This window comes from Python bivittatus, unplaced genomic scaffold (assembly GCF_059951505.1).
Source record: "Python bivittatus isolate LINGU-HERP-01145 unplaced genomic scaffold, Pbiv_v1 ctg000210_np1212, whole genome shotgun sequence".
Lineage (NCBI taxonomy): Eukaryota > Metazoa > Chordata > Lepidosauria > Squamata > Pythonidae > Python > Python bivittatus.
In genome coordinates, this window is record NW_028277053.1 from 6,999,790 (window position 1) to 7,015,140 (window position 15,351).

The 15,351-nt window shown below is 39.6% G+C and overlaps 1 protein-coding gene across 6 annotated transcripts in view; it reads right to left on the bottom strand.

Annotated features, from left to right (window-relative positions):
* Positions 1-15,351, bottom strand: part of WASHC2C (WASH complex subunit 2C) — an 82,989-nt gene that overhangs the window by 14,907 nt on the left and 52,731 nt on the right. For 5 of the 6 annotated variants that reach the window (XM_088139369.1, XM_088139368.1, XM_088139367.1 and 2 more), the window contains 7 exons: positions 15,115-15,263; positions 11,414-11,546; positions 7,709-7,843; positions 6,230-6,346; positions 5,134-5,241; positions 4,328-4,429; positions 2,830-2,949 (listed from right to left, as the gene is read on the bottom strand). In XM_088139369.1, the coding sequence (XP_087995495.1) occupies positions 2,830-2,949; positions 4,328-4,429; positions 5,134-5,241; positions 6,230-6,346; positions 7,709-7,843; positions 11,414-11,546; positions 15,115-15,263 (864 nt within the window). The remainder of the gene's footprint in view (positions 1-2,829; positions 2,950-4,327; positions 4,430-5,133; positions 5,242-6,229; positions 6,347-7,708; positions 7,844-11,413; positions 11,547-15,114; positions 15,264-15,351) is intronic. The other variant, XM_088139366.1, reaches the window with a different exon arrangement.

The following is a 15,351-nucleotide window of genomic DNA, read 5'->3' on the forward strand; positions in this document are numbered from 1 at the left end:
GAGTGCAGGTTTTCACTCACTCCCTGCCACTCACCTCCTGCTCTGCAGAGCTCAGGAGAGCGCTGGTTTTCGCTCGCTCCCCCACCACTCACCTCCTGCTCTGCAGAGCTCAGGGGAGCGCAGGTTTTTGCTCGCTCCCCCGCCGTGCACCTCCTGCTCTGTGGAGCTCAGGCATGAGCCATGAGCGCGAGCGATGGGGAGTTCAAAGAGGTACTTTTTCTTTCATATTACGTATTTACCTTATAAGTGGTATAAATATTAAACAAAAAGTTCAGAGCTCCCTTTATTTTGCTTCCAAGACATTTATTTTAAATTTAAGGTTTTTTACTCAAACTTCCCTCTTAAAATTAAGGTGCACATTATACGTCTGTGCGTGTTATACCCCGATAAATACGGTAACTTTTGGTGCCCTTTGTAAGGCTTCTGGATGTGGGATGATTGTTTGCACTCTCTAGGCAGACACTGCATCCACGCTCAGCACTGAACCATTCACATCTTCTCCCTCCTTGCCTTCCCATCCTCCTCCACAAAACCTACACAAAAATGCTCTCATAGAAGCACACCCTCCCTCCATCTTCCTCACACACACACATGCACAAACACCAACATACAGTAGTCCTCAGATTATGACAGCAATTGGGACCAGAATTTTTGTCTCTAAGCAATGCAGTCACAAAGCATGATATCATGTATCAAGCAACTGCATCGCTTAGCAATGGCAATTCCGGCAGCCCTGGTTGCCGTTTTAACCCCAGGACTATGCGGGTCATTAATTGAGAACCTCACATGACCTCAGTGTAGGAAGAGGTGGGAATCTCATGCAAGCAGGCTGGTGAGTGAGAGCTAAGGACAGATGGATGCATGCCACAGGTGGCTGCTAAGAACTCTAGGTGGGTGCCATAGGTGAGCACTACAGAATGCAGGCATGCTAGTTCCAAGGAGTGCGGGTGGGTGGGTAGGAGAGTGCCGCAGGTGAGCACAACAGAAGACGAGTGGGAGTGACTCTTGCCAGAGAACTCTGTGTGTGTGTGAGAGGGAGGGAGGGAGGGAGAGTGCTCAGGAAGCAAGGGGAAGATAAAGTATACTTAGAAGATTATACCGTTATAAATCCAGGACAAAAATCTCACTCGAGCTAGCACATCTCTCTTGAAAATGGGAACGTTGAAAAGTGCTATATTGTAGACTGCTACCATGAAATGGTATATATCTCTGTGAAAATACTTTTTGCCATGATCCCTGCTATCCATATTGTACCTGGCATGCTTATTTGCAGAAACTTCTACCTTGCCAGCCTCTGTGAAATCCTTTTAGATATATAAATTTTGTCGTGAAAGATTCACCTATGCGGTCCATCTGTATTAACTCTGCTTGTTGCAAGTGAACACGCATGCATGCAAATGGCGATCAGGTGGCTGCGGGATGCTGTAATGGTTGTAAATGTGAGGATTGGTTGCAAAATTGTTTTTTTTTAACCACTGTAATTTCGAACAGTTGCTGCATGAGGTAGTTGGAAACTGTCAGCCCCACTAGGTAGAACAGACTAGAAAATCAATTCCACACGAAGACCAGAATTACATTTTACTGAGATAGGCTTAATCTTGCCGCTTCTGAATATTATCTTGTTTCCCAGCACTTAAAGAACGCTTCAGCCCCTACTGCCTAGGTAATGGGCTCGCATGTTTCTGTCAAAGTCACCTCCTCTACTCTCTACAGAAACATTACACCTGAAAAGGACTTCAGTGTGGTCATTGACAAGAAGCTGAACATGAATCAGAAGAATGAAACTAGAAGAACTAATGCAGTTCTGTGCTGTATCAGAAGAAGCATCATACCATAGACACATGAAGTCATTATTTCTCTCTACTCAGCACAACACTTGTATAATCCTAGGTACCACATTTCCAGAAGGATATTGATGGGTTAGAACAGGTTCAGAGGAGGGCAACAAAGATGAACTTTCTTATATGGAAGTAAGAATTGGGTATGTCAGGAGAAATGAAAAGATAATTAAGTATCTGTAGTAAAACAAGAAGAGACAGGTTAAAGAAAATAGGTGATGAATGAATGTAAATAAAAAAGTAAGTGACCAGTATGAATGTAGGACGCTGAGGTAATTTTGGTCATATAGAGAGACTTTATGAGGCCCACATTGCAAAACTATATATGAAGGAAAAGTGAATGACCTGAGAGGAAAGAAGACCAAGAAGTAGTGATGGTGGATGGAGTTGTTGAGGTGCAGAAAAAGATATTAGAAATTCAAAGAAAAGCAATCTATGAAAAAGTGTATGAATGCAGTTGAAGCAAGGAAGTTTTTTAAGGACAGAAAGATATAGAGAGGTATAGTGAATGGAGCTGGTATAAACTAGAGCCAGTTTGGTCTAGTGGTTTAAGGCACCAGGCTAGAAACCAGGAGGCTGTGAGTTCTAGTCCCACTTTAGGCATGAAAGCTGGCTGGGTGACTTTGGGCCAGTTACTCTCAGTCCCCCTCACCTCACAGGGTGTGTTGTTGTGGGGAAAATAGGAGGAGGAAGAGTATTAGGTATCTTCACCACCTTGAATTATTTCTAAAAATAATAAAGGCAGGATAAAAAATCTTTAAAAAAAACCCAATTTACTATTGGTTTACCATTTCCTACTCATTTTCTGCATTGTGACCAGTGTTGCTTACCCAAAAAGGGAACAGCACAATAGGCAAGTATGTATATACAAACTCTTCAACCTGAAGATATGCCTACTTACTAATGGTTATTGAACATCCAAACGCCTTTCTCTTAAGATATATAATTTCCATACATTCAAACCCATAACTCAAAATTGAAATTTACAAACCTCAGTGGCCTGAATTTTTGATTCTTCTTGTTTGACATGTTGATTATTCTGCAAAACTGTATTGTCCTTTTCCAAGGAAGAAATGGCACTGTCTTTCTTTATTATTTTCTTTTCTGCTACCTTTCAAAAATTAAAATTAAAATAACATACTGAAAACACAAGGTTGTGCTTTATCTTAGTTATTAAAGCAGTTGCAAGTTGCCAATATCACTAACATATGAAAACTGAAATATGTACCTTACACTGAAAACAAGATCTATAACTACAAAAATAGCATTGTGTATTCTCTTTGAACAACATTAAAACCAATTTAATACTATTGTCTAATACTAATGCTTAATAACATTAAAACCAATTTAATACTATTGATACTATTGTTTTAGTATCCTGATTGATAATATCTAAACATTACGAACATAGTAAAATCAAGACTATTTGTCCCAACAATTTGTCAGTTTAAACATTTACATGGTGAGAGGTATAAGGAGATCAAATTTTAAGAAGGAAAAAAACTAGTTATGCAATGTCAAAATGCAAGGTTTTGAGGTATGAAGATGAGTGGAGCCACCTCTGGTCTTTCCCACCACTCAGCTTTTCCCCCCTTCTTTTCAAGTAAAGTTAATGTAAATAAGATCCTGTCAGACTGAAGCCTTTTGATGACATACTATGTAGACCAGCTGTGACTTTTCTTTGCCCAACATTTTTAAACTTTAAAGTTGCAAGTTTAGATTTTGAAGAAACTTTATGCAGTTCTATTGCACTCTGATGTAATATTATATGTGTTCTGTACTCTGTGTGTGTGTCTGTTAATTACTTTGAAGTAACAAAATATTTTTAAAGAAAAAATAAATACTACACTGTCAAAAGTTACATGTCAAAAGTAACAAAAACATCCCATGGTCATCTCAGAAGGATTCTTCCAAGCTTGGATCATTCAGAATGTGCATTCAGAGCTCAGAATACAGTGGTACCTCGGTTCACGAACTTAATTCGTTCCACGACTCTGGTCGCAACCCAAATTGGTTGCGACCTGAATCAAATTTCCCCATAAGGTTCAATGTAATTACGGTTAATCCGTTTTGAACCATATGTTTTTTTTTTAAACTGCAAAAATATTAAACAAAATACAGTACGAAGAGAGAGAACACTAATGTTGCTCGACGCGACTTCTGGCGTGGAGGACAGGAAGGCAGGTGGGGAGGCGGTTATTGCTTGGAGGGAGAGTCCCCCTCCCTACAGGAAGCCACGACCACGTGTCACGGGAGGGAAAATGGCCGTGGATCCTGTTCGTCACCCAATCCGGCGTTCGCGAACGGAGGCAAAATTTTGCGAACGGAGCTGTTCGTGACCCGAATTGGTCATGAACATAAGTGTTCGTGACCCAAGGTACTACTGTATTTTGCATACCTCTATTACGTGGTTAAAACAACCCCAAGCAATCAAAACTAAAAGCAACATCTGGGGCCTTTTCAAAAACTAAATACAATATGGTAAGTACCAAGGGCTTTGTTGTAGAATTGCTGAAGAGACCATCATCACCATTATCATCAGCCCCATATAGCCATTCTCCAGACAATAATTTCGCTTTAGGGCTTGGAATCTGAAATTGAAACAGAAGCATACATATCTATCATACATATACTATAAACAAATAAATAAATATTTCCTAAATTCCTTTTACTTGTTTCTATCAAATTGCCAATTTTATAGGAAGGTAGAACAAGCTGAGTTGCCACAATTTAACTTACAACTAGAGATAAAAGCACATTATATTTCTTAAACCTCTTTTAATGAGGAAATGACCCACTGTGGAAAAAGAATTGTGTCCATTTGTTCACTTTAGGCTTTTAAAAGCTACATGCCTATTCTAAGTTTATATGTTAAATATATATATAAAGAATATATATTAAACATATGCCATCTTCCTTTAAAAGTTACATCATTTATTTATCTTAAAAATATGTATGCTGTATTTTGAATATTATACTTAGATAAGGTGTATGGAACCTATAATTCTCTACATGTTGTTAAAACTATAACTCAGAATTTCCACAACTGACTCTGATAACTGGGTTGCTGAGAATTATCATTTATCATTTAGCAATATTTGGAGGCTTCCTCCACTACCATAACTCATCCTTATAATTGTCTTAAAAAGTACTTTTATAATACTCTTTAAAGTGTACATGCAATTAACTATCAAATTAGAAAACAGAAATTTCTACTTTTGCTTGTTATTTAACAATTTGTCAAATAAAGCAATCTGTAAACAAAAAGTCCTGAAAGCATTTTCTACTAACTGACCCCTTTTTTGTTAGCAAAAAGGTCAACTTCAGGATCATTGTCTTCCTGCAATTTATGGCTGAAGAGAAGTTCTTCATCCTGAAACACACCCGTGCTCTTCTCTGAAGGCTGGAAAAAAAAATGTTGCATTGTTTTCAAAACACACTATGCCAGAAACTGGCAGTAAAATGTAACAGTTAAAGCAGATCAGCCATGGTCCTACTTGCTGAGAATCCCATTTTTATGCAGAAAAAGCGTGGCTCGCTCATGATGTTCTATGGTGGGCAGCAAACAGGTAGTCCTCATTTAGTGACCACAATTGGGACCAGCAGTTCTGTTAAATGAAGCAGTTACTAAGTGGGAAATCACATAACCTTGACTCTGCTTTCCTTTTCCCCCACTCCTCTGCCCTTTGGAATACTCACCTGGGCGCTGGGATAATTAGTGAGAAGGGAATTTGTTTGTATTTGCATTCATTGTAGAGGAAGGGATTTACAAGAGAGTAAGCAGGCACACCATGGGGAATACACATAGAAAACAATGCACTGGTGCCAGCAGGCCCCAGCATGCTATGCAAACAGCCAGTGTATTCCCCATTGTGTGCCTGCTTATTCTTTTGTAATCTCTTCCTCTCCAATCTCTCTGCTCTGTGAGGGGGTAGAAAGAAAAACATGGGTCAGGCACAGGAGAGATTACCTAAAGAGATTGTTTTTTTTTTTCTTTCCCTCTCCCTTGCAGAGCAGAGAGATTGCTTAAACAGCAAGAGGGAAGTGGGGGGAGAAAACTGTAGGCAATCTCTCCTTGTCTGACTGTTTCCCTCCCCCGCCCCTCACAGAGTAGAAAGACTGGAAAGGAAGGGATTCCAAGATAGTAAACAAGCACACAATGGGGAATACACTGACAAGAATAAGTTGTCAGTTTCAACTTATTTCACAGCAAATTAGGATTCTTTGGGGAAAAGTGGAGTGATACCAATACTCTGGCCACATCTGTAACAGCTGCCTAAATCTACTCTAGACTCTCTGAGCTAAAGAAATAATTTTTTTCAAGTTTTCCTACCAACTGATAACAGTGAAGGAAAGTTAGATATTTGAAGCAACCCCTGCATGTTACTCACCTTTCCTGTTCCCATACGTATGTTCTTACTGGCTTCCATAACTCCATTTTTCTCCTCTTCCTCAAATAAACTGAATATACTTCTCATCTTTCGCTTGGTATCTTTCTCCAAAAAGAGCTGGAAGTTCACAGACAGAAGTTATTGTTTGGTCCTGTGACAAACTGACCAAAGAGCTTCATTTTATACCACAAATGATTCAGTAATCCAGGGTTAGGGAATTTCTGTCCCATAAGATACATTATTCTTCAGCTCATGTGGTATGTAAAACTTTTTCATTTCTCCTGACATACCCAACTCTTACTTCCATATAAGAAAATTCATCTTTGTTACCCTCCTCTAAACCTGTTCTAACCCATCAATATCCTTTTGGAAATGTGGTACCTAGGATTTTACAAGTGTTGTGCTGAGTAGAGAGAAGTGGTGCTTACAGGTCTTCATCTTTTCTTATCTTCTTTATTTTTTATATGTTTGCCTTGTACATCACCCAGAATCTTATTATTGGAGTAGTCTACAAATATTAATATAGAAATATCCATTCCAGACACCAGTTCAGTTTAGCATACAAATTGCTCATGATTGCCTCTGGTTAAGAATAGTGCAAAATATTAGCATATTGATGACACTTCACTTCAGCTTTTTAGATGATCTCTTCTGGGACAAGCATTACTTACCATAATAGTTTTGCAGGGTTCCATAATAAAGATACCATGTGACTAAATACAGAGGTTTCCTCTTTCTTTAAACATTGATTTCCTTTCCTTTCACTACAATAATATTTATTTATTGCTCTACTCCCATTCTCCTTGTCTAGTACCTTTCCTTACTCCCTAGTTGCAGATTATCTTTGGGTGATTCTGACCTGTTAAAATTGCTCAATGTTTTTGAAAGAGATCCTTCTCCTCACTCCAAAAAATACTTGACAGAAATTTATCCTGTTTAACCTGCTATTTATCTCTCTTAGGAAGGCCACATCAAATCCACTGGTTTTCTTTACTTTTTTTTTAATTCACTGATAACATTCCACTCTGTATATAATAACACTCTATCTCTAATCCTACATCAGCAATTATCTGGTATTTCTGCTTCAGTATATCTACTTCAGTATGTTCAATATTCAATTTTAGATCTCTCTGCCTAAAATCTATTCTCCTTGGTCACATACTGTTTTATCCTAGTATCAAGTTTTAAGGCACTGTATGATAAATCTATATTTTGATATTGTACTTCATTTTTGTATGCCACTTAGTCAAGTTTTAGAACTGGACTTGTTTAAAATTCAAGCAACAACAGGCAGTATTGAAGACACAAACAAATGCAAATTGCAGGCGACATGTAGCTGAGGGAGTATTGTATACCTAGTACAAATCAAACAAGCTTAATTGAATTCTGAACTCAACTTTTCTGGATCCAAATCCAGTCTGCCTTCTAGAATCCACCAGCAACAATATATGTAAAATATAAAAATAAAGTTTTCCTCACTTTTTCCTTGCTTTGTTGCCCCAGTACATTTCCTCCTCCTCCAAGATTATAACCATGACGTATACCAGATTCTTCCAAAGGTCCTGCCTTCTTTCCTACTAATTTCTTCTGAGGTGTTTCCAGGAAATCTTCCTGCTGACCAAGAAGTAAAGGATGAATATTCTGCCCTTTTCTTTGTAAAATTCAGTTTTTTATACCTGTAAGAACTTATACTACGGATGGCCTGGAGGTGGGATTACAATCAGTGCTTAACTGTACATCTTGTATTAAAACGGTACGTATTAAAATTAGCTCTGAAATTCATGGAATTCCAGTTTGGAGAGAACTGTTTTAGCTTATTGCTTACAGAATTTGTCTAATCAGCTTCACTAGAAAATCCAGTCCTAACAGTTGCCTTTGAACATCAAAATCAGCCATTATTTTGTATTCAGAAGTTTCTATTATTATCTGTTATTTATTATGTTATCCAGATTGACAAACAGGAAGTTACATCATAACTGGGATTTGCTGTGATGTTTAAATTTAGACAACAAAGTAGTGAAGATTACTTTAATAGAAGATCCATATTGTATTTGTTACATAATTTACAACATTTTTAAAAAGAATGAATTTGCAAGTAGTCCTTGCTATCCAGTCACAATTGGGACCAGAACTTTGCTAAGCGATGCAGTCATTAGGTGACATATCACATGACCACATCGCTTAGCTACCACAATGCTGGCAGTCCCAGTTGCTGTCATTAAGTGAATGCCTCGGTCGTTAGGCAAGGCAACTTCCTGCCGGCTTCCCACAATCAAGTCAGTGGGAAAGCCAGCAGGAAGCCTGGATATTTCGATCTGACAAAAAAACTTGGACATCTCACAGAGAAGAGTGAATATTCTATCAACTCCTCACTACAGTGCCTCCAGAAAATCAAAGATGTACACATAGATGAAGATGAAATTATGGTCTCATTTGATGTCACAGCACTCTTTACATTCATAAACCCAGAACTAGCAAAACAATTCATATCAGCAGTACTACACAACACACTCGACCTAACCAAATACACCCAGATCGAAATACCCAGAATCATGGACCTCATCAACCTCTGCCTCACTACCTATTTTCAGTTTGATGAACAATATACCAACAAATCAGAGGCACACCCATGGGATCACCACTGTCAGGACTCATAGCAGAGACTGTAATGCAATGCCTAGAAGCTATACATACACACATGTATGTATGTATTTAGGTTCCACACATACAACCTAAAGTATGGATCCAATATGTACATGACACCTTTGTTATAATAAGAAAGGAACAACTAGAGAAGACACATGAAACCATCAACAACATCTTCAAAGGAATAAAATTCACCAGAGAGGAAGAAAACAACAACAGGCTACCCTTCCTGGATATCCTCATCAGCAGAGGAAACAACAGCAAATTAAAAGCCCAAGTCTATCGGAAGACAACCCACACTAATCAAGTACTCCATTACCAAAGAAACAACCCAAGATCCCACAAAAGGAGCTGTGTAAGAACATTATTAAGCGAGCACAAATACATTGCAGCAACCCAGGACAGCAGAAAAAAGAAAAAGACCACCTATACAACATCTTCCAACAAAATGGATATCCACGCAACTTTATCCAAAAGTGCCTGACCACTCAACCTACTACAACACAACCAACACAAGCTATGAAAAAAATCATACTGCCATACATCAGAAACGTCTCAGAAACTACCAACAGACTATTACAACCATGTGGCACCTCCGTAGCACACAAACCAACTAAAGCCCTCCAAAACCTCTTAAGCAAACCAAAAGACCCAGTAGCCCAAGAAGAAAAAACAGGAGTCATCCACAACATACAGTGTAAGGACTGTAACAAGCACTATGTAGGACAAACAGGCAGCAGGCTTGCAGAGCGCATCTATGAACACCAACTAGCAGTCAGAAGACACAATGAAAACTCCTTAATCTCACAACAGATGGACAGACTTAACCATAGTTTCAACTGGGAAACTGTCAGCATCTTAGATCAAGCTACATCCAAAAATGCGAGGGAATTCTTGGAAGCTTGGTATTCAGACAAGGCAGCCATCAACAGGCCCACAGAGATAAGCAACACCTACACACTATTCAAAAGAGAATAAAAAGGAAACAAAAGGCCAGAACATCTCACCAGCAATCATCACCCAGATAAGCAGTGATTAACACCAAGATTACCAGACAAACAATCAAGCAGTAAACAATACCCTAATCAACAAACTACCTGTGATGGAATGGAATTATGAAGGCCAGGCTCAGGGAGAAAAACATTTGATGTCAGGCCTAGCCCAAGGAAATCCAAGAGACCATGTAAATTCAGTCCAGCAATGTTTATTAGCTACAACCTCTAGCAAGAATCTTCCCAGACTGAAACCCCAGCTCCCAAGTAATGCCAGCCACAACATTGTGAATTCCTCAGGGAGGTGCCAGTCTCATCCTCTTATATTTCCCACACTCCTCAGGAGATGAAAGAAAATGTTTTTCTCCCTGAGCCTGGCCTTCATAATTCCATTCCATCACACTACCAGAGGAAAAAATAAAACAAAACAAAGCCCACACCCCCACCAACACTGGCAGGGCATGCCACAGTATATAAACAGAGAGCAAACCCCATTCCATTCTAGCACTGAAGATGTTACCTAGCTGGGTAACAAAACGTTTGCAAGAAAAGAACCAAAATCAAAGAACCCCAAGGACTCTATAGTTCAACCCTGAGCTACACATATTTGCTTCTATTGGTAGCCCTGAAAACCTTTGTGCTGAAATTCTGCTTGGATTTCAGTATAAAGGTTTTCAGGGTGGCCTGAAAATGCCCTGTGCCAAAATCCTGCTTGGATTTCAGCACGGAAGTTCTTCAGGCAGCCCCCGAAGCCCCGTGCAAAGCTGTTAGAAGCTGCTTGTAACAGCTTCGTGCTGAGATCGAAGCAAGATTTTGGCGGCTGCCTGAAAATGCCCCATGCCAAAATCCTGCTTGGATTTCAGCACAGAACTTTTTCAGGCAGCCCTCAGAGATGAGAGGGAGTCCTCGGGAGGCAGCTGCTGCTTGTGACCTTCCTTGCCAGCTATTTCCCTGGCAGGTGGCAGGGAAGATCGCAAATGGCAATTGCATGATTGCGGGGCACTTGACAACTAGTCATAAGGGCAAACCAATTGCCAAGGGCCCAGATCGCTGTAACTTTGGGTCAGGTTGTAAGTCCCTTTGTTCAGTGCCATCATAACTTTGAACAGTTGCTGACCAAATGGTTGGATAGTGAGGACTACCTGTATTATAGTAAGACTTTGTGAATTAAGCTCCACCACTTCATCATTCATCTGATTAAAGTAGATTCTAATCCACAAGTTCTCATAATAAATTTAATAATCTGACAAATTGCTATAAGACTCTGCTATTCTTACATGCAATCTAAATTTTCCAGATTGGAATCCTATAACTGATGATGATGAAGTCAAACGATTCTTCAGTAATGTCACCTTTCCTTCCTCAAATCTTCATTGGTTGCATCCAGCTGGCTATAACCCTCATTAGATGGATGCACTGTGTGGAGTAGCATGCTTAGCAGAGACAGGTGCAACAAAGGTCTGTATCACATCAATGACAAGGTGGCCCAAAAGGAGAGTGCTGAGCCTTTAATGTTTACAAAGTCACAGTTTGGATTTCTGCTTACCTGCTCTGCATGTACTGTTATTGTTTGGGCATCAGATGAGGCTGGCTGAGGGCTGGTTGAGGCTGGTTGAGGGCTGCAGTGTAAGGTACCACCTTCAAATAGAAGAGCAGTTTTCTGAGGTATTTTTTTATTGCTGAAAAAAAAAAGAGAAGTCAAACTGCATTACTTAAAATTATTAAGATTCAGAGTACAGTCCAAGATGGATGACTGTTATTGCCTTGTTCCTTTTTATTACAATGGAATGTTAACAGTATCTCTGTGATTTTGCTAATAGCTAGAATTCTGTAACTATTTCTTTACAAATAATTTCCACAAATACTTTATCAATTAGGTCAAATTAAGAGCTAAGGTAGTTAAGTATCAGCATTTGCCACCACAACAACATAGTGTTGTCTATGCTAATTAATAGTAAAATCTCCAAGTTAAGCTCAATTTTTTTTTCCTTTTGTGCTTTTGAGTAATTGTTTTCTCCTGGACTAGTCCCTGCATATTTCTTGGCAAAATTTTGGAAGTGGTTTGCCATTGCCTTCTTCCTACAGCTGAGAGAGAGGGACTAGCTCAGAGTCACCCAGCTGGCTTTGTGCCTAAGGCAGGACTAGAACTCTAGCCTGATGTCTTAACCACTATACCAGATTGGCTCTCCAATTCCTGGTTACCACATAACCTTGCAGTTTTATTGGTAGTTCCTCACTACTTTCTTACTGGATGTTTCTGTGACTTCCCATCTAGCCTCCAGCTTTAATACTCCCTAGTGTCCTCTCTTCCAAGTATTAACCAAGCCCAGGATGACCATCTTTTGAGTACCATGAACTGAGAACTACTGTTCTTAGTCACTGAAGATGGAAGCAAGAAGAAAGTCTACAGCAGTAGATCCAGGAAGGGTTGGTAGAGGTTAATCTCATGTAGCACATGTGCTCAAAGGCTACATCTATGGAAGCACAGCTATTTGTCTTATAATGCTTAAAGAATGTACCCTGTTCCACTCAGATTGCTATCCTATTATCTATCTATTAGCAAGACCCATGCTGTTAGACCTAGCCAAATGAGCTGTGATGTTACAGGAGAGCTGCTTGTTGCTGGCTGAATGCACCAGAGCAATTTATCCCTTGATCAAATGCTCCTGATGGACAGTGTCTCCTTTGTTCATAGTGTTGGCAGCTGAGTAACGACAGCCTTTTGCTGCTTCTGGTACTCAGCTGAGGTTTGTTCTTCCTGTGGTCTCATTTTTTAAAAAAGCAAGCACCTGCAATCTCTTGCTTTCTCCAGTGCTTACTTTACTGTTTATCCCTCACTTCTTAGTACAACAGTCCAAGAAAGTGATTACTGGCATAGCCTCCATGTGGCTTAGTATTTCTAAAAATAATCCTTTTATCATGCTACTGGCCCTGGGGGCTCCCTGAGAAAGAACACATCCTTTCTTTTTCACTTCTTTTCCATTTTTATTGTTTGCTTCTTGTAGAAGGCAGAGCTATGATTAAAGAGATGCTGTTTTTGCCACAGGTGAAAAAGGTATTTAGTTTGCCTTGCCTTCTTATAGAAGAGGTGGAGTTAACATTTTCCTGTCATCTCTATCTTTGGAGATTGAAAATAATGGCTTTTCAGAAGCCCTCTACTCAGTGCCTTCTACTCTGAGGCAGGGCAGGGCACAGCAGAGCACATCTGGGGAAGCTGGAGATACAACTCTCATGAAGAAACATCAATCAACAGTTTTTGTGCTTGAGAATGCACTAAATATAAAAAACTGTTATGCTGCCCTTACTCAGAAATAGGGACCTGCTGGATACTGTCTTAGCCAATCATATATATACAGTGGGGCAAAAAAGTATTTAGTCAGCCACCAATTGTGCAAGTTCTCCCACTTAAAAAGATGAGAGAGGCCTGTAATTTTCATCATAGGTATACCTCAACTATGAGAGACAAAATGGGGGGAAAAATCCAGAAAATCACATTGTCTGATTTTTAAAGAATGTATTTGCAAATCATGGTGGAAAATAAGTATTTGGTCACCTACAAACAAGCAAGATATCTGACTCTCACAGACCTGTAACTACTTCTTTAAGAGGCTCCTCTGTCCTCCACTCGTTACCTGTAGTAATGGCATCTGTTTGACCTTGCTATCAGTATAAAAGACACCTGTCCACAACCTCAAACAGTCACACTCCAAACTCCACTATGGCCAAGACCAAAAAGCTGTCGAAGGACACCAGAAACAAAATTGTAGACCTGCACCAGGCTGGGAAGACTGAATCTGCAATAGGCAAGCGGCTTGGTGTGAAGAAATCAACTGTGGGAGCAATAATTAGAAAATGGAAGACATACAAGATAATACACTGATAATCTCCCTTGATCTGGGGCTCCACGCAAGATCTCACCCTGTGGGGTCAAAATGATCACAAGAACGGTGAGCAAAAATTCCAGAACCACACGGGGGGACCTAGTGAATGACCTGCAGAGAGCTGGGACCAAAGTAACAAAGGCTACCATCAGTAACACACTACGCCGCCAGGGACTCAAATCCTGCAGTGCCAGATGTGTCCCCCTGCTTAAGCCAGTACATGTCTGGGGCCGTCTGAAGTTTGCTAGAGAGCATTTGGATGATCCAGAAGAGGATTGTGAAAATGTCATATGGTCAGATGAAACCAAAGTAGAATATTTTGGTCTAAACTCAACTCGTTGTGTTTGGAGGAGAGAGAATGCTGAGTTGCATCCAAAGAACACCATGCCTACTGTGAAGCATGGGGGTGGAAACATCATGCTTTGGGGCTGTTTTTCTGCCAAGGGACCAGGACGACTGATCCGTGTAAAGGAAAGAATGAATGGGGCCATGTATCGTGAGATTTTGAGTGAACACCTCCTTCCATCAGCAAGGGCACTGAAGATGAAACGTGGCCGGGTCTTTCAGCATGACAATGATCCCAAACACACCGCCCGGGCAACGAAGGAGTGGCTTCGTAAGAAGCATTTCAAGGTCCTGGAGTGGCCTAGCCAGTCTCCAGATCTCAACCCCATGGAAAACCTTTGGAGGGAGTTGAAAGTCCGTGTTGCCCAGCGACAGCCCCAAAACATCACTGCTCTAGAGGAGATCTGCATGGAGGAATGGGCCAAAATACCAGCAACAGTGTGTGAAAACCTTGTGAAGACTTACAGAAAACGTTTGACCTCTGTCATTGCCAACAAAGGATATATAACAAAGTATTGAGATGAACTTTTGATATTGACCAAATACTTATTTTCCACCATGATTTGCAAATAAATTCTTTAAAAATCAGACAATGTGATTTTCTGGATTTTTTTTCCCATTTTGTCTCTCATAGTTGAGGTATACCTATGATGAAAATTACAGGCCTCTCTCATCTTTTTAAGTGGGAGAACTTGCACAATTGGTGGCTGACTAAATACTTTTTTGCCCCACTGTATATGCACTGAAACAGTGCAATTTTTTTTTTCAAAAAAAGCTTTCAGTAATAATTGGACTCCATGCCATCTTAATTTTGACCATTTCCCAATGCACTTTGTCTTCAATCATTTCCTAATGCTTACAAGCAAGAAAGTACTAATAGATTCCAAATTTGTAATTTCCAAAAATGGCATAGATATTTTGCTATTAAATCTGAGCCAATTTTTTTTTAAAAAAACATGTTTTGAATAAAATACAATATTAATAAGTGAACATATCATTTTCTTGTTGCTAGATATTTTACCTGTCTTTTGTGGTAATAAAGAAATCTTCTTCTTCTTCAAAGAGGCCCCTCTTAATAGTTTGATTGGCCCCATGGGCAGACTTTATAGGTTCCTTTTTTTTACTTCCTTCAGAAGCAGTTTTGACATCTTTTTTATTATTACAATAATCCTAAAAATACACCAGTTATTTATACAATTATTCTGCAATGCTGTTATTCATTATTCAAATAGAGAGGGTCAATTTCGTATCAAGGTAC